Source organism: Plectropomus leopardus, chromosome 8 (genome assembly GCF_026936395.1).
Source record: "Plectropomus leopardus strain MGB_pleo_1.0 chromosome 8, ASM2693639v1, whole genome shotgun sequence".
Taxonomy (NCBI): Eukaryota; Metazoa; Chordata; class Actinopteri; order Perciformes; family Serranidae; genus Plectropomus; species Plectropomus leopardus.
This window is the reverse complement of record NC_142183.1, coordinates 7,556,861-7,575,486: the sequence shown is the minus strand read 5'-3', so window position 1 is coordinate 7,575,486 and position 18,626 is coordinate 7,556,861. Positions and strand designations below refer to the sequence as shown.

Genomic DNA, 18,626 nt, shown 5'->3' with positions numbered 1-18,626 from the left:
TACTTACTGATACTTAAGCTGTATGTTGTTTTGTTTTTTAAAAAGATAATACTTCTGTTCTTTTGCTTAAAGGTCCAGTGTGTAGTACTTAGTGGTACCAGTACCTGGAATTTGGTAACAAACGGTGCCTTTAGTGCTTTAATACAGATGTATCTGCTGCAGCAGCAGCGAGCAATTTAGCAGCTTTGACAAGTTATTGATCGTGCTCGAATTTTGCCTCCATTCTGGTGAGAGCCGTGGCTGAAGGCATTATGTTTTTGGGTTGACCGTCGGTTGGCCTTGTCTGTCGGATTATTGTGAACGTGATATCTCACCTTGAAGTATTTTTTCTCAAATTTGGCACAAATCTCCAAGTGGACTCGAGGACTAACTGATTTGATTTTGGTGGTCAGTGTCACTAAGACCCCGTAAAACATGTTTGCGTTTTTTTTGGCCATAGCTGAAGAATTTATACACTCAGATTTCACAGAAATATAGGATAAAATGATGAAGTACTTTTATATCCAAGGGGTCAAAGGTCCTCATAATGCTCGGCATCATATCTCAGAAACAGAAGAAAAGGAAAAGGACATTTGTTCAGGTACTAAACTGGTGACACTAATTTTGGGTGTCGACCTTGAAACTGTGGTGATTGTACAGATGGACTGTAAACCGTTATTGTAACTTGACTGGTTTGCGGAGACATGCGACCGTGTGGCAGTATTTCTAGCGTCCAATAATTTCTGTTTTTCAAAAGCAAAGATTTGCAAGCTTATATGATTGATTATAACTTGGGGTTTCACTGTTTTTCAAATGAGTAAGAAAATTTGAAGATGGCATGTGGTTAATTGTGATGTGATTAAACAAATAATCTGAACAGTGTACGGAACAAATCAAACTAAATGTTTTAGTCTCAGTGGCATGTCCAGATCTTCACCATCTATGAATCATAAAGTAAATAAAGTGGAAGCAGAAAATATGAGAACATGTTCTCCTTTGTCATAGATGTGGCTGAATGCGGTCGGTTTTCATTATCAGTGGAAGAAGCTTATCTGATGCAGGGGTTGTTCAGATGGAAGTGCCTCTCCACATGGATTTCAAAGATAAGTGCGTGGCCTTATGCAGTTTGGAGGATCCTTTTATCCAAAACACCTGATGCCAACTGCAGCCGTATACATTTTTAAGATGAATAAACCCAGAGGGGAAAATAATACACCGACAGAAAGCGCGGAAAAAAACCACATTGAATGTTTGTAGCAGAGAAATCGCGCTCGAACACAAATCCTTGAGAGGAAAATGACATTTTATTGATGATGCACTTGATTTGTCTTTCAAGGATATTAATTTGATAAACAATGTTTTTAATTTATTCCTGCTGCTAAATGGCAGCATGTCTGTGACTTTTTTCAACATGATATACTCTGACTTTCTTGCACTTGTTTTTGTTATACTATACTATGACTAGTTTTGCTCTTTTATCCACATACTATAACTTTTTTTGGCGTACTATGCTGTGACTTATTTAGCATTTTTTTCCGACATACTATACTATGACTGTTTTTCCACTTTTTCCAACATACTATAGAATGACTTTTGTCAACATACTATACCACCACTTTTTTTCCACCTTTTTTTTGACATCCTATCCATCCATGCATCTGTTCTCGTCTGCTTGTTCTTATCCGAGGCTGGGTCGCGGGGACAGCAGACAAAGCAATGCGCTCCAGATGTTCCTCTTCCAGGCGACGCTTTCCAGCTGCTCTTGAGGGACCCGAGGCGCTCCCAGGACAGACGACATATGTAATCTCTCCAGCATATTCTGGGTCTGTTTTTTGGGTTTTGTTTTTGACATACTATACTATGACTTTTTCGACATAATGCACTATAACTTTTTTGCAAGTTTTTGGACATATTTTTTCCAGAATACAAAATAAAGATAATAATAAAGATTTTTTCCAGAATACAATACTGTGACATTTTGACGTACTATCCTATGACATTTTTATCATATTTTGGACGCCATACTTTACTATGATGTTTTTAAGAAATTTTTGAAGACTGACTAAACTATGATGTTATGTTATATTTTATATTTTGGACTACAGACTATACTCTGAGTTATGATATTTTGGACAATGTACTGTGACTTTTTTTTAATATGACTGTTTTAGGATATTTTGAATATACTGATGTTTTAGATTTTTTAACATATGATACTATAGCTTTTTTATGATATTTTGGAGATGTATACTATATGATGATGGTTTTTTGGGGATTGGATGACATACTATAATATGACATTTGATGATATTTTTGTTGGTATGATTTTTTAAGTATGTTTGACAACTATGGCATTTTTTTCCTGATTTTTGATGATTTACTAAACTGAAAATTTTCCATGATTTTTTAGAACATAATATAATATGAGTTTTTTTTCATATTATACTGTGTTGTTTTTCATGATTTTTTTCTCTAAAGATTATTTTTGTGGCTTTTGCCTTTATTGTAGAAATGAAAGCTTAAGTTTGTAAGAGGGAGAGAGAGGATGACATGCAATTTTTTGATGTTAAAAAACATACAATGCTATGACTTTTTTTCAGGAATTTTGCAGCATGCTACATTTTTTTGTTTTTAATTATTTCTGATGACATACTATACTATGATGTTTATTCATGATTTTTGACAACCTAAGATGACAGTTTTTTTTATGATTTTTTACAACATACCATCCAGTGACAGTTTTTCATGAGTTTTGATGACATACCATATTATTAAGGTATTTGCACTGTAACTATACTTCTGATAAATTGTACAATCCCTCCATTGCACCTTTTGTACATACCTTTTTGTGTCCATATTTTATTTTGGCATTTTACATATATATATTTTTGTTGCACCAAAACACCAAGTCACATTCTTTGTATATGTAAATGTACTTGGCAATAAAACTAGATTCTGATTCTGATGTTTTTCTTTCATGATTTTTGATGACATACTACACTATGATGTTTTTAACCCTTTTTCATGGTTTTTGATGAACATAATATACTGTGATGATTTTCTATAAATTTTGAAGACATACTATGACATTTTTTCATCGACTTATTATACTATGACATTCCAATGCCACGATTGTTTTTCATAATTTTTGACGACCTAGTGTACTGTGATGTTCTGTCATGATTCTTGAGGAAGTACTGTACTATGACGTTTTGTCATGGTTTTGAGGACATACTATACTATGACTACGATTTTTGACGATATACTACACTAATGTTTCGTCATTGTTTTTTAAGACATACTTTACTATGATATTTTTTCATCATTTTTGATGATTTACCATACAATAATGTTTTTTTTATGATTTTTGACAACAGTATACTATGACGAATTTTGTCACTTTTATGCAACTTTATTCTATGACATTGTTTGTCATTTGTAATTATTCAGTTTTCATTTTACAGATCCTTTTGTCTTACAGTTTTATTTCCTTTCTCCCATATTATAATCATAGATTATACTGCACGCCTTGCTACAAGATAAATATACCCAAAGGGACAACAGAGTTTTGACCTTGTTCTTGTAGCTTTTCTTTTAGCATAATAATTGGCAACAGGCTGCTTGAACTCCTAAAGGAAACCTGTCAATGTTTGAATTTTCTCTGTGAACCAGCATCTATAAGATTGCTTTAATGATGAAAAAAGACATTACAGTTTTTTCATGGTCTAGATTTTATTGTTGGATAAAATGACAAGCGTGTTTTCTCTATATAAATAACAATCACATGAAGGAACATACAAGACATGGCTATATGGAGGTGAAAGCGGTGTTTGTGATCACAATGTGCTCGGGGTACAAGATGCTGTTAATGACAGTTGTGTGTTTTGTTTTCATTTCTTAAAAAGGAGTGTTGATTATAAACAGAACCTGCGTAAATCTGTACATTAAATGGAAAACTGATGGAGTCACAGTCAGCCGCTATGTACAGAACATAAATAGAGAGAAAAGGTCAGAGGTCATCATCATCAGTAATACAGTCAGGTTTAAAGGTTTGAAAATAATGTGGCTGATATTAAAATCAAAATATATAGGGGTAAGATTTAACAGGAAAGACAGAATGACTTTATATAATCTGTACACATCAAAAGTTCTTACTAAATTTGAGATACAGTTGCCCGTTGTGATTCACAGAGTCATAGAGTGCTAGGGTGAAAATGCATAGAAATGTGTCCAGCTAGGAAACTGTTTCATTGACTCGCCAGCTACGTGTGTACTGCAGGAGCGTTCAGAAAGAGTTGTTTTTCATATTCATAGCCTCAATGACCCTTTACACAATATAACTACCCCTCTCCCCAGTGCTAGCTCATCATTACTTCACATTAAAACATCCACGTGAAAGACGCTGTCAAACAGAGCAGACAATGCATGTTTTTCAACGGTTCACTTTATCACACTCTAAGATGCTCTTCATAAGTTTTTTTTTTTTTGGTCCAGGGATATTAAAGTTATGATTTTCTTCACACACAAGTGCTCTATTGACTCATTGCTAAGGAATATTTCCAAATACGTTAAATCTCACAATGTGTCGTGTATAAAGCTGGTACAATTTAACTAACGTTGCAACTGACCTTAATTTTTCAGCTTTGGACTAAAAAGGAAAAACAATATAGAGATCATTCAAAACCTTCCGACGCTGGTTATAATTCTGGATCAAAGGTTACAGAGCGCACAAACCATAATGAACCACTCAGTCTCTCGGCCTCCTCTTCAAACAGGATGAGATCACAGCGAGGGCTCGTTTTAATTAGACTGAATCGGCAGCGTCGGACGGACGGATAGACAAGAGCGGTAGATTTGTGAGGAACCACGCTCACCACAAATGAAGGGGTCAAAGGAAGAGGTGTAGTCTGCAGTCACACTGGGAATAATTAAGCTAATTCCTCTGATGGAGGGGAATTTTCCTTGAAGGCACAGGAAAAGTTGGGGATGGGTAAACTAAAATTACAAGAGTTAATCCAGACATATACAGTTTATATATATATATATATATATTTATATATATATATATATATATATTTCTTCCAATTCACTTAAATATTAGTTTTAGTTCAGAGATTATCTATAGCATTCCCACACACTGAATACAACCAATTGTGAATATTAATGCAAAGTTGCACATATTTACGGATTCATACCAATTTTCCTTGAAAAAGATCACCAGCAAGCAACTTTATTTGACTTAAACATGAACCATCCAGTTGGAAAAAAGAAAACAAAAAAGATTTAAACTTGGCTTTAAGACAATTAATTACTCTCACTTTTTTTGGATGACAGTCCCTCATCCAGTGGACTTAATATGGTCAATTTGGTTTCTGAATCTGTGGTATTTACTATTGCGTTCCCACAAAATTAAAAAAAATCTGCAACAAAATTCAGTGCAACAGTACCTTTGAGGAAAAGAAAGCTCATTGGGTTCAATGTTACAACCTAAGACTCCCCAACCCACACCACCACATTGCCTTTGAGGACATCAGTGATCTCACAGTTGAGCTTGTTGAGTCGTCCGTCCAGGATGAAGAGGGACTCTCTGGACGGGGTCATGAGGTACTGTCCGAATAGTCCGCTGCTCGCCATCACCCTGTTCCTACTGCTCCACGGCCACTCAAATGGCTTGGTGGCCTCTTTCAAGCTCTTGATCATTTTCACTTTTCCGGTGCTCAGCTCCACAAACAAAGCGTCAGTTTGACGGCCAGAGCTGCCGAACACGTTGTACTGGTGGACCTCCGTGAAGGAGCGCTGGAAGGCCAGATCAGACAGGTGGAGGTTGGTGTGGATGTCAAAGGGCTCCTGGATCTCTCCTCGCTCTGAAATAACCTGGATCCTCATCAAGCCGTCGCCATCGTCGACCGTGACTAAATAGTGGCCGTCTGGAGACACGTATGGAGTGCCAGTGACATCACGATTTTGGCCAATCACGCTATCTGTTACACTGTCCAAGATGAGCTGTGGCTGTGTGGCACCGGTGGAGTCGGACCTGCAGTTGACAAAGTAGTAGCCGCCGAGATGTGTGTAGGCCACAGATTTGGGAATGCAGTTGTACTCCCGCAAGCTAATGTTCTTCACATATGACGTCGTCTCCAGGTCGATCTTGTGGAGGACAGGCTCATTTCGGTGAAGGATGAGGCCAAATCTGTAGAAAAATATAGAAAACAATTTGATCAATAACCCAATTTGTCTTCTTGTAAACCCCAAGTTACAGCAGATTTTGAGCAATGTTAGTCACTGAGTTCTGCAGGTGATAATGATGGTCGGCAGGTCGTTTCCTACTATTGATATATTATCAAAATATATCGAACACATATCGACTTATCAACATCTACAGTATTTAAATACCGGTATTACTATCTCTATAAGTGATATTATGTCATTTTCAGCCATTTTTTTGACGTCAAAATTTGACATTTTTGGACATACTATACTGAGGCTTTTTTTTTCTCAACATGCTAAATTATGATGTTTTGGGCCTTTATTTAGACATTGTGTACTCTGACGTGTCTCTACAAGCTGTAATATATCATTTTCAGCTAAACTTCAAGGATTTCTTTCACTTGTACAACATTGCAAAAATGAAGCATATCCTGTCTCAAACAGATGCCGAAAACTGCAACTTCCTATTATCCGGTTGCCCCAAGAAGTCTCTCCAGCTGGTCCAGAATGCCGTTGCACGTGTGCTAACGGGAACCAAGCCGGGTTACTTGTGGTTCTGAAAGTCTCCAAAAGTAGGATGGGAGCCAGAGCCTCCAGTAACCACGCTCTTCTTTTATGGAACCATCTTCCAGTATCGGTCAGGGAGGCAGACACTGTTTCCACTTTTAAGGGTAGACTTCAGATTTTCCTGTCTGCCAGGACTTTCTATGATACACTGAGCTCCTCTTTCCCTCTCTTGCTCCCTCCATCTGTAAAAGCTCTTGTCTGTTTACTGCAGTACGCTAACTCGACTTCTCCTCCAGAGCATTTGCGCTCCCTCGTTTTGTAGTTTTACAGTTCTTGGCTGCAATCTTGGCTGCGCCTGGATCGTGGTGATGGCTTTGCTGATGCTGTGTTCCCGCCTTTAGCTGTGCTTGTGCTGTGGCTGCATTGATGCCGTGCCTCTGGCTCGCCTAGATTGTGGTCTTGGTTGTGCTGTTGCTGTGATCCTGCTCAACGCAACTTTCTATGACTTTCCATTATTATGAGTCATGCCTCCACTATTAATATATGCATGGGACTCTAATCAACACCTACTGTATTTGCATGTGACATCACATGCTAACGTATATTGCATTTATTAATTTTATGTCTATCACTATTGTAATATATGCTATTGTTATTGACGAGTCCTCACAAGCTATAATATTTTGTTTTTAGCCATTTTTAGAAATGTCGAAATTTTGACAAATTTTGATGAGGCATCACAATCTACATTATGTCGTTTTCAGCCATTTTGACGTCAAAATTTGAGTGTGTTTATAACACACTTACCCAAGTCATCTAAAAAAATGACAGTCTTCACAAAATAAAGTAAGTGCCATGACCTGGTCTGCAGGCAGCACTCCATCGGGCCATCTCTTTCAAAGCCTTGGTCTGCTAAAACTTGAGGAAATTAATATTTTTCACAATGCGTGCCCAATGCACCAGGTTGTTCACAAGTTGAATCTTTGTTTATGTGAGCTTGTTCCTGTTTGCTCTCCTCTACATGCATATAACACCAGGACCAGGCTGTTTTGTTTTACTGCCAATGTTTTGTTATAAAATGCCCATTGATGTCTACTATAGGAACTTTGTCTAACCTTCTGTGCCAATATTCTTAATCCCTTGAGGCCATAAAAGGCTGAGCCTGTGTTTTTCTGCAGATGTAGCGAATGATTGGGATCTTCCGTCTGTTTTGTTTAACGGTAGTGTTTCTTGTGTTGCTCGTTTGTTTTATTTTGTTTTGTTTTTCGATGTTGTATGTTATTATTAGGGCCTGCTCCCAAATGCTTTAGGAAACTCACTTTGGGTGTCCCTTCATGTGTTTCTTATTGTGTTGTATTTCATTCTGTACGATTATTTTATTTTCCTTGACATGTGAAAACAAATGATGATAATGGTGATGATGATGATGATGATGATGATGATGATGATGATGATGATGATGATGATGGCGGCATTTTCTTCCATTTTTTTTTCGTGCTAAATTCTGTCAATTTTGGCCTTTATTTCAAAATTGTATACAATGTTGAAACAAAGGCTTTTGAAAAAAGAGAGTCAGTTCTTAAAATTTGAACAAATTTTATTTAAAAACACGTGAAAAACACTCAATAACCTCAACAGAATACAACGCATACCATTTAAAATGTAAATAAAACAAAAATACAAGTTTTCATGTCTGAATGTTGCCTGCAGGTAACATTGTACCATTGTGCAACAACCTATTGGCATTAATACGTTGAAGAGTCTAAGCATGTTTCATCCATGAACCATTTAATACAACAAACTATCATAACATCCTGCAAAATAAGGACGTTATGTCAAATTTGAATGGTTGATCACTGGTGCTTCATTTGAATGCTGTTTTCAGTTTCATTATTGTGGTGTGCCCACATGCAACACTCGGCATTTTTTTTTTTTTCTGCATTTTTGCAACATTCTATGCTATGGCATATTTCATCATGCTATTTTATGCTGTTTTCAGCTTTTTTTGGGATAAGTCATATTATGGCATTTTTAGCCATTCCATAGTATGGCAGTTTCTGTCATCTTTTCGACATGCTATGTTACAATGTTTTGGTCCTTTTTTAAAAATTCTTTGCCATGACGCTTCTCACCATACTATTTTATGTGTTTTTCAGTTGTTTTCAGACATTTTTTGGAGAGGTCACATTATGACATTTTTACCAAAGCTATAGTATGGCTTTTTTGGTGGATTTTTCAACATGCTAAATTATGGTGTTTTTGGCCGTTTTTGCAAAATTCTTTGCCATGGTGCGTATTAGCATGCTATTTTATGTGGTTTCCAGGTATTTTCGGACATTTTTTGGAGAGGTACTATTTTGACATTTTTACCAAGGCTATAGTATGACTTTTTTGATGGATTTTTCAACATGCTAAATTATGGTGTTTTTGGCCATTTTTGCAAAATTCTTTGCCATGACGCGTATTAGCATGCTGTTTTATGTGGTTTCCAGCTGTTTTCAGACATTTTTTGGAGAGGTCACAATTTGACATTTTTACCAAGGCTATAGTATGACTTTTTTGGTGGATTTTTCAACATGCTAAATTATGGAAATGTTGGCCGTTTTTGCAAAATTCTTTGCCATGACACGTATTAGCATGCTGTTTTACGTGCTTTTCAGCTGTTTTCAGACATTTTTTGGAGAGGTCATATTTTGACATTTTTACCAAGGCTTTTGGCTTTTTTGGTGGATTTTTCAACATGCAAATTTTTCAACATGCAAAATCATGGCAATGTTGGCCGTTTTTGCAAAATTCTTTGCCATGATGCGTATTAGCATGCTGTTTTACGTGCTTTTCAGCTGTTTTCAGACATTTTTTGGAGAGGTCATATTTTGACATTTTTACCAAGGCTATAGTATGACTTTTTTTGGTGGATTTTTCAACATGCTAAATTATGGTGTTTTTGGCCGTTTTTGCAAAATTCTTTGCCATGACACATATTAGCATGCTGTTTTATGTGCTTTTCAGTTGTTTTCAGACATTTTTTGGAGAGGTCATATTTTGACATTTTTACCAAGGCTATAGTATGACTTTTTTGTTGGATTTTTCAACGTGCGAAATTATGGTGTTTTTGGCCGTTTTTGCACAATTCTTTGCCATGACGCGTATTAGCATGCTGTTTTATATGGTTACCAGCTGTTTTCAGACATTTTTTGGAGAGGTCATATATTGACATTTTTACCAAGGCTATAGTATGACTTTTTTTGGTGGATTTTTCAACATGCTAAATTATGGTGTTTTTGGCCGTTTTTGCAAAATTCTTTGCCATGACGCATATTAGCATGCTGTTTTACGTGGTTTTCAGCTGTTTTCAGACATTTTTTGGAGAGGTCATATTTTGACATTTTTACCAAGGCTATAGCATGACTTTTTTTGGTGGATTTTTCAACATGCTAAATTATGGTGTTTTTGGCCATTTTTGCAAAATTCTTTGCCGTGACGTGTATTAGCATGCTGTTTTATGTGGATTCCAGCTGTTTTCAGACATTTTTTGGAGAGGTCACATTTTGACATTTTTACCAAGGCTATAGTATGACTTTTTTGGTGGATTTTTCAACATGCTAAATTATGGTGTTTTTGGCCGTTTTTGCAAAATTCTTTGCCATGACGCGTATTACCATGCTGTTTTATGTGGTTTTCAGCTGTTTGCAGACATTTTTTGGAGAGGTGATATTTTGACATTTTTACCAAGGCTATAGTATGGCTTTTTTTTTTTATGTGGATTTTTCAACATGCTAAATTATGGCAATGTTGGCCGTTTTTGCAAAATTCTTTGCCATGACGCGTATTACCATGCTGTTTTATGTGCTTTTCAGCTGTTTTCAGACATTTTTTGGAGAGGTCATATTTTGACATTTTTACCAAGGCTATAGTATGACTTTTTTGGTGGATTTTTCAACATGCTAAATTATGGTGTTTTTGGCCGTTTTTGCAAAATTCTTTGCCATGACACATATTAGCATGCTGTTTTACGTGCTTTTCAGCTGTTTTCAGACATTTTTTGGAGAGGTCACATTTTGACATTTTTACCAAGGCTATAGTATGACTTTTTTTGGTGGATTTTTCAACGTGCGAAATTATGGTGTTTTTGGCCGTTTTTGCACAATTCTTTGCCATGACGCGTATTAGCATGCTGTTTTATATGGTTTCCAGGTGTTTTCAGACATTTTTTGGAGAGGTCACATTTTGACATTTTTACCAAGGCTATAGTATGACTTTTTTGGTGGATTTTTCAGCATGCTAAATTATGGTGTTTTTGGCCGTTTTTGCACAATTCTTTGCCATGACGCGTATTAGCATGCTGTTTTATGTGGTTTTCAGCTGTTTTCAGACATTTTTTGGAGAGGTCACATTTTGACATTTTTACCAAGGCTATAGTATGGCTTTTTTTTGGATTTTTCAACATGCTAAATTATGGTGTTTTTGGCCGTTTTTGCACAATTCTTTGCCATGACGCATATTAGCATGCTGTTTTACGTGGTTTCCAGCTGTTTTCAGACATTTTTTGGAGAGGTGATATTTTGACATTTTACCAAGGCTATAGTATGGCTTTTTTTTTAGAGGATTTTTCAACATGCTAAATTATGGTGTTTTGGCCGTTTTGCAAAATTCTTTGCCATGACGCGTATTAGCATGCTGTTTTACGTGGTTTCCAGCTGTTTTCAGACATTTTTGGAGAGGTCACATTTGACATTTTTACCAAGGCTATAGTATGGCTTTTTCTTTAGAGGATTTTTCAACATGCTAAATTATGGTGTTTTTGGCCATTTTTGCAAAATTCTTTGCCATGACGTGTATTAGCATGCTGTTTTACGTGGTTTCCAGCTGTTTTCAGACATTTTTTGGAGGTCACATTTTGACATTTTACCAAGGCTATAGTATGGCTTTTTTTTTTGAATTTTTCAACATGCTAAATTATGGTGTTTTTGGCCGTTTTTGCAAAATTCTTTGCCATGATGTGTATTAGCATGCTGTTTTACGTGGTTTCCAGCTGTTTTCAGACATTTTTGGAGAGGTGATATTTTGACATTTTTACCAAGGCTATAGTATGGCTTTTTTTTTTTTGGAGGATTTTTCAACATGCTAAATTATGGTGTTTTTAGCCGTTTTTGCAAAATTCTTTGCCATGACGCGTATTAGCATGCTGTTTTACGTGGTTTCCAGCTGTTTTCAGACATTTTTTGGAGAGGTCACATTTTGACATTTTTACCAAGGCTATAGTATGGCTTTTTTTTTTTAGAGGATTTTTAAACATGCTAAATTTTGGTGTTTTTGGCCGTTTTTGCAAAATTCTTTGCCATGACGCGTATTAGCATGCTGTTTTACGTGGTTTCCAGCTGTTTTCAGACATTTTTTGGAGAGGTGATATTTTGACATTTTTACCAAGGCTATAGTATGGCTTTTTTTTTTTTAGAGGATTTTTCAACATGCTAAATTATGGTGTTTTTGGCCGTTTTGCAAAATTCTTTGCCATGATGTGTATTAGCATGCTGTTTTACGTGGTTTCCAGCTGTTTTCAGACATTTTTGGAGAGGTCACATTTTGACATTTTTACCAAGGCTATAGTATGGCTTTTTTTTTTAGAGGATTTTCAACATGCTAAATTATGGTGTTTTGGCCTTTTTGCAAAATTCTTTGCCATGACGCGTATTAGCATGCTGTTTTACGTGGTTTCCAGCTGTTTTCAGACATTTTTTGGAGAGGTGATATTTTGACATTTTTACCAAGGCTATAGTATGACTTTTTTTGGTGAACTTTTCAACATGCTAAATTATGGTGTTTTTGGCCCTTTTTGCAAAATTCTTTGCCGTGACGTGTATTAGCATGCTGTTTTATGTGGATTCCAGCTGTTTTCAGACATTTTTTGGAGAGGTCACATTTTGACATTTTTACCAAGGCTATAGTATGGCTTTTTTTTAGAGGATTTTTCAACATGCTAAATTATGGTGTTTTTGGCCCTTTTTGCAAAATTCTTTGCCATGACGCGTATTAGCATGCTGTTTTACGTGGTTTCCAGCTGTTTTCAGACATTTTTTGGAGAGGTCACATTTTGTCATTTTTACCAAGGCTATAGTATGACGTTTTTTTTGAGGATTTTTCAACATGCTAAATTATGGTGTTTTTGGCCGTTTTGCAAAATTCTTTGCCATGATGTGTATTAGCATGCTGTTTTACGTGGTTTCCAGCTGTTTTCAGACATTTTTGAGAGGTCACATTTTGACATTTTTACCAAGGCTATAGTATGACTTTTTTGGTTGAATTTTTCAACATGCTAAATTATGGTGTTTTGGCAGTTTTTGCAAAATTCTTTGCCATGACGCGTATTAGCATGCTGTTTTATGTGGTTTCCAGCTGTTTTCAGACATTTTTTGGAGAGGTGATATTTTGACATTTTTACCAAGGCTATAGTATGGCTTTTTTTTTTTAGAGGATTTTTCAACATGCTAAATTATGGTGTTTTTGGCCGTTTTGCAAAATTCTTTGCCATGATGTGTATTAGCATGCTGTTTTATGTGGTTTCCAGCTGTTTTCAGACATTTTTGGAGAGGTCACATTTTGACATTTTTACCAAGGCTATAGTATGACTTTTTTTTAGAGGATTTTTCAACATGCTAAATTATGGTGTTTTGGCCGTTTTGCAAAATTCTTTGCCATGACGCGTATTAGCATGCTGTTTTACGTGGTTTCCAGCTGTTTTCAGACATTTTTGGAGAGGTGACATTTTGACATTTTTACCAAGGCTATAGTATGACTTTTTTGGTTGAATTTTTCAACATGCTAAATTATGGTGTTTTTGGCCGTTTTTGCAAAATTCTTTGCCATGATGTGTATTAGCATGCTGTTTTACGTGGTTTCCAGCTGTTTTCAGACATTTTTTGGAGAGGTCACATTTTGACATTTTTACCAAGGCTATAGTATGACTGTTTTGGTTGAATTTTTCAACATGCTAAATTATGGTGTTTTTGGCAGTTTTTGCAAAATTCTTTGCCATGATGTGTATTAGCATGCTGTTTTACGTGGTTTCCAGCTGTTTTCAGACATTTTTTGGAGAGGTCACATTTTGACATTTTTACCAAGGCTATAGTATGACTTTTTTTGGTGGATTTTTCAACATGCTAAATTCTGGTGTTTTTGGCCGTTTTTGCTAAATTCTTTGCCATGACACATAATAGCATGCTGTTTTATATGGTTTCCAGGTGCTTTCAGACATTTTTTGGAGAGGTCACATTTTGACATTTTTACCAAGGCTATAGTATGACTTTTTTGGTGGATTTTTCAGCATGCTAAATTATGGTGTTTTTGGCCGTTTTTGCAAAATTCTTTGCCATGACGCGTATTAGCATGCTGTTTTATGTGGTTTTCAGCTGTTTTCAGACATTTTTTGGAGAGGTCACATTTTGACATTTTTACCAAGGCTATAGTATGACTTTTTTGGTGGATTTTTCAACATGCTAAATAACAGTGTTTTTGGCCAGTTTTGCAAAATTCTTTGCCATGATTTGTATTTGCATGCTGTTTTACGTGGTTTCCAGCTGTTTTCAGACATTTTTTGGAGAGGTGATATTTTGACATTTTTACCAAGGCTATAGTATGGCTTTTTTTTTTTTTAGAGGATTTTTCAACATGCTAAATTATGGTGTTTTTGGCCGTTTTTGCAAAATTCTTTGCCATGACGCGTATTAGCATGCTGTTTTACGTTCTTTTCAGCTGTTTTCAGACATTTTTTGGAGAGGTCACATTTTGACATTTTTACCAAGGCTATAGTATGGCTTTTTTTTTTTTAGAGGATTTTTCAACATGCTAAATTATGGTGTTTTTGGCCGTTTTTGCAAAATTCTTTGCCATGATGTGTATTAGCATGCTGTTTTACGTGGTTTCCAGCTGTTTTCAGACATTTTTTGGAGAGGTCACATTTTGACATTTTTACCAAGGCTATAGTATGACTTTTTTTGTTGAATTTTTCAACATGCTAAATTATGGTGTTTTTGGCCGTTTTTGCAAAATTCTTTGCCATGATGTGTATTAGCATGCTGTTTTACGTGGTTTCCAGCTGTTTTCAGACATTTTTTGGAGAGGTCACATTTTGACATTTTTACCAAGGCTATAGTATGACTTTTTTAGAGGATTTTTCAACATGCTAAATTATGGTGTTTTTGGCCGTTTTTGCAAAATTCTTTGCCATGACGCGTATTAGCATGCTGTTTTACGTGGTTTCCAGCTGTTTTCAGACATTTTTTGGAGAGGTCACATTTTGACATTTTTACCAAGGCTATAGTATGACTTTTTTGGTGGATTTTTCAACATGCTAAATTATGGTGTTTTTGGCCGTTTTTGCAAAATTCTTTGCCATGACGCGTATTAGCATGCTGTTTTACGTGGTTTCCAGCTGTTTTCAGACATTTTTTGGAGAGGTGATATTTTGACATTTTTACCAAGGCTATAGTATGGCTTTTTTTTTTTTAGAGGATTTTTCAACATGTTAAATTTTGGTGTTTTTGGCCGTTTTGCAAAATTCTTTGCCATGATGTGTATTAGCATGCTGTTTTACGTGGTTTCCAGCTGTTTTCAGACATTTTTTGGAGAGGTCACATTTTGACATTTTTACCAAGGCTATAGTATGGCTTTTTTTTTAGAGGATTTTTCAACATGCTAAATTATGGTGTTTTTGGCCGTTTTTGCAAAATTCTTTGCCATGACGCGTATTAGCATGCTGTTTTACGTGGTTTCCAGCTGTTTTCAGACATTTTTTGGAGAGGTGATATTTTGACATTTTTACCAAGGCTATAGTATGACTTTTTTGGTGGATTTTTCAACATGCTAAATTATGGTGTTTTTGGCCGTTTTTGCAAAATTCTTTGCCATGATGTGTATTAGCATGCTGTTTTACGTGGTTTCCAGCTGTTTTCAGACATTTTTTGGAGAGGTCACATTTTGACATTTTTACCAAGGCTATAGTATGGCTTTTTTTTAGAGGATTTTTCAACATGCTAAATTATGGTGTTTTTGGCCGTTTTTGCAAAATTCTTTGCCATGACGCGTATTAGCATGCTGTTTTACGTTCTTTCCAGCTGTTTTCAGACATTTTTTGGAGAGGTCACATTTTGTCATTTTTACCAAGGCTATAGTATGACTTTTTTGGTTGATTTTTCAACATGCTATACAAATAAAGTTTACTTGCCTTGCCTTTGGTGTTTTTGGCCCTTTTTGCAAAATTCTTTGCCATGATGTGTATTAGCATGCTGTTTTACGTGGTTTCCAGCTGTTTTCAGACATTTTTTGGAGAGGTCACATTTTGACATTTTTACCAAGGCTATAGTATGACTTTTTTGGTTGAATTTTTCAACATGCTAAATTATGGTGTTTTTGGCAGTTTTTGCAAAATTCTTTGCCATGATGTGTATTAGCATGCTGTTTTATGTGGTTTCCAGCTGTTTTCAGACATTTTTTGGAGAGGTGATATTTTGACATTTTTACCAAGGCTATAGTATGGCTTTTTTTTAGAGGATTTTTCAACATGCTAAATTATGGTGTTTTTGGCCGTTTTGCAAAATTCTTTGCCATGATGTGTATTAGCATGCTGTTTTATGTGGTTTCCAGCTTTTTTCAGACATTTTTTGGAGAGGTCACATTTTGACATTTTTACCAAGGCTATAGTATGACTTTTTTTTTTTAGAGGATTTTTCAACATGCTAAATTATGGTGTTTTTGGCCGTTTTTGCGAAATTCTTTGCCATGACGCGTATTAGCATGCTGTTTTACGTTCTTTTCAGCTGTTTTCAGACATTTTTTGGAGAGGTGACATTTTGACATTTTTACCAAGGCTATAGTATGACTTTTTTGGTTGAATTTTTCAACATGCTAAATTATGGTGTTTTTGGCCGTTTTTGCAAAATTCTTTGCCATGATGTGTATTAGCATGCTGTTTTACGTGGTTTCCAGCTGTTTTCAGACATTTTTTGGAGAGGTCACATTTTGACATTTTTACCAAGGCTATAGTATGACTGTTTTGGTTGAATTTTTCAACATGCTAAATTATGGTGTTTTTGGCAGTTTTTGCAAAATTCTTTGCCATGATGTGTATTAGCATGCTGTTTTACGTGGTTTCCAGCTGTTTTCAGACATTTTTGGAGAGGTCACATTTTGACATTTTTACCAAGGCTATAGTATGGCTTTTTTTAGAGGATTTTTCAACATGCTAAATTATGGTGTTTTGGCCGTTTTGCAAAATTCTTTGCCATGACGTGTATTAGCATGTGTTTTACGTGGTTTCCAGCTGTTTTCAGACATTTTTGGAGAGGTCACATTTTGACATTTTTACCAAGGCTATAGTATGACTTTTTGGTGGATTTTTCAACATGCTAAATTATGGTGTTTTGGCCGTTTTGCAAAATTCTTTGCCATGACGCATATTAGCATGCTTTTTTACGTGGTTTCCAGCTTTTTTCAGACATTTTTTGGAGAGGTGATATTTTGACATTTTTACCAAGGCTATAGTATGGCTTTTTTTTTTTTAGTGGATTTTTCAACATGCTAAATTATGGTGTTTTTGGCCGTTTTTGCAAAATTCTTTGCCATGACGCGTATTAGCATGCTGTTTTACGTGGTTTCCAGCTGTTTTCAGACATTTTTTGGAGAGGTGATATTTTGACATTTTTACCAAGGCTATAGTATGGCTTTTTTTTTTAGAGGATTTTTCAACATGCTAAATTATGGTGTTTTTGGCCGTTTTTGCAAAATTCTTTGCCATGATGTGTATTAGCATGCTGTTTTACGTGGTTTCCAGCTGTTTTCGGACATTTTTTGGAGAGGTCACATTTTGACATTTTTACCAAGGCTATAGTATGACTTTTTTTTTTTAGAGGTTTTTTCAACATGCTAAATTATGGTGTTTTTGGCCCTTTTTGCAAAATTCTTTGCCATGATGTGTATTAGCATGCTGTTTTACGTGGTTTCCAGCTGTTTTCAGACATTTTTTGGAGAGGTCACATTTTGACATTTTTACCAAGGCTATAGTATGGCTTTTTTTTTAGAGGATTTTTCAACATGCTAAATTATGGTGTTTTTGGCCGTTTTTGCAAAATTCTTTGCCATGATGTGTATTAGCATGCTGTTTTACGTGGTTTCCAGCTGTTTTCAGACATTTTTTGGAGAGGTGATATTTTGACATTTTTACCAAGGCTATAGTATGGCTTTTTTTTTTTTAGAGGATTTTTCAACATGCTAAATTATGGTGTTTTTGGCCGTTTTTGCAAAATTCTTTGCCATGATGTGTATTAGCATGCTGTTTTACGTGGTTTCCAGCTGTTTTCAGACATTTTTTGGAGAGGTCACATTTTGACATTTTTACCAAGGCTATAGTATGACTTTTTTGGTTGAATTTTTCAACATGCTAAATTATGGTGTTTTTGGCCGTTTTTGCAAAATTCTTTGCCATGACGCATATTAGCATGCTGTTTTACGTGGTTTCCAGCTGTTTTCAGACATTTTTTGGAGAGGTCACATTTTGACATTTTTACCAAGGCTATAGTATGGCTTTTTTTTTTTTAGAGGATTTTTCAACATGCTAAATTATGGTGTTTTTGGCCATTTTTGCAAAATTCTTTGCCATGATGCGTATTAGCATGCTGTTATATGTGGTTTCCAGCTGTTTTCAGACATTTTTTGGAGAGGTCACATTTTGGCATTTTTACCAAGGCTATAGTATGACTTTTTTGGTGGATTTTTCAACATGCTTAAGAATGGTGTCTGCATATTTCTAATTCATTGATCATCACTGAGTAATTGATTTGACACTGTAAATCGTATGTCTTTCTCTTTCATTGTGAATCTGTATATTTCATAATGTTTTTGTGGTTTATTACTGTGTAATGGACTTTGAATTGCCCTGTATA

At 35.6% G+C, this 18,626-nt stretch overlaps 1 protein-coding gene across 4 annotated transcripts in view; it reads right to left on the bottom strand.

The window, feature by feature from the left end:
• Positions 1 to 3,691: 3,691 nt before the first annotated feature.
• Positions 3,692 to 18,626, bottom strand: part of fstl5 (follistatin-like 5) — a 291,611-nt gene continuing 276,676 nt past the window's right edge. For all 4 annotated transcript variants that reach the window (XM_088080811.1, XM_088080812.1, XM_088080813.1 and 1 more), the window contains one exon: positions 3,692 to 6,169. In XM_088080811.1, coding sequence (XP_087936937.1) covers positions 5,467 to 6,169 — 703 coding nt within the window. In that variant the 3' untranslated portion in view covers positions 3,692 to 5,466. The remainder of the gene's footprint in view (positions 6,170 to 18,626) is intronic.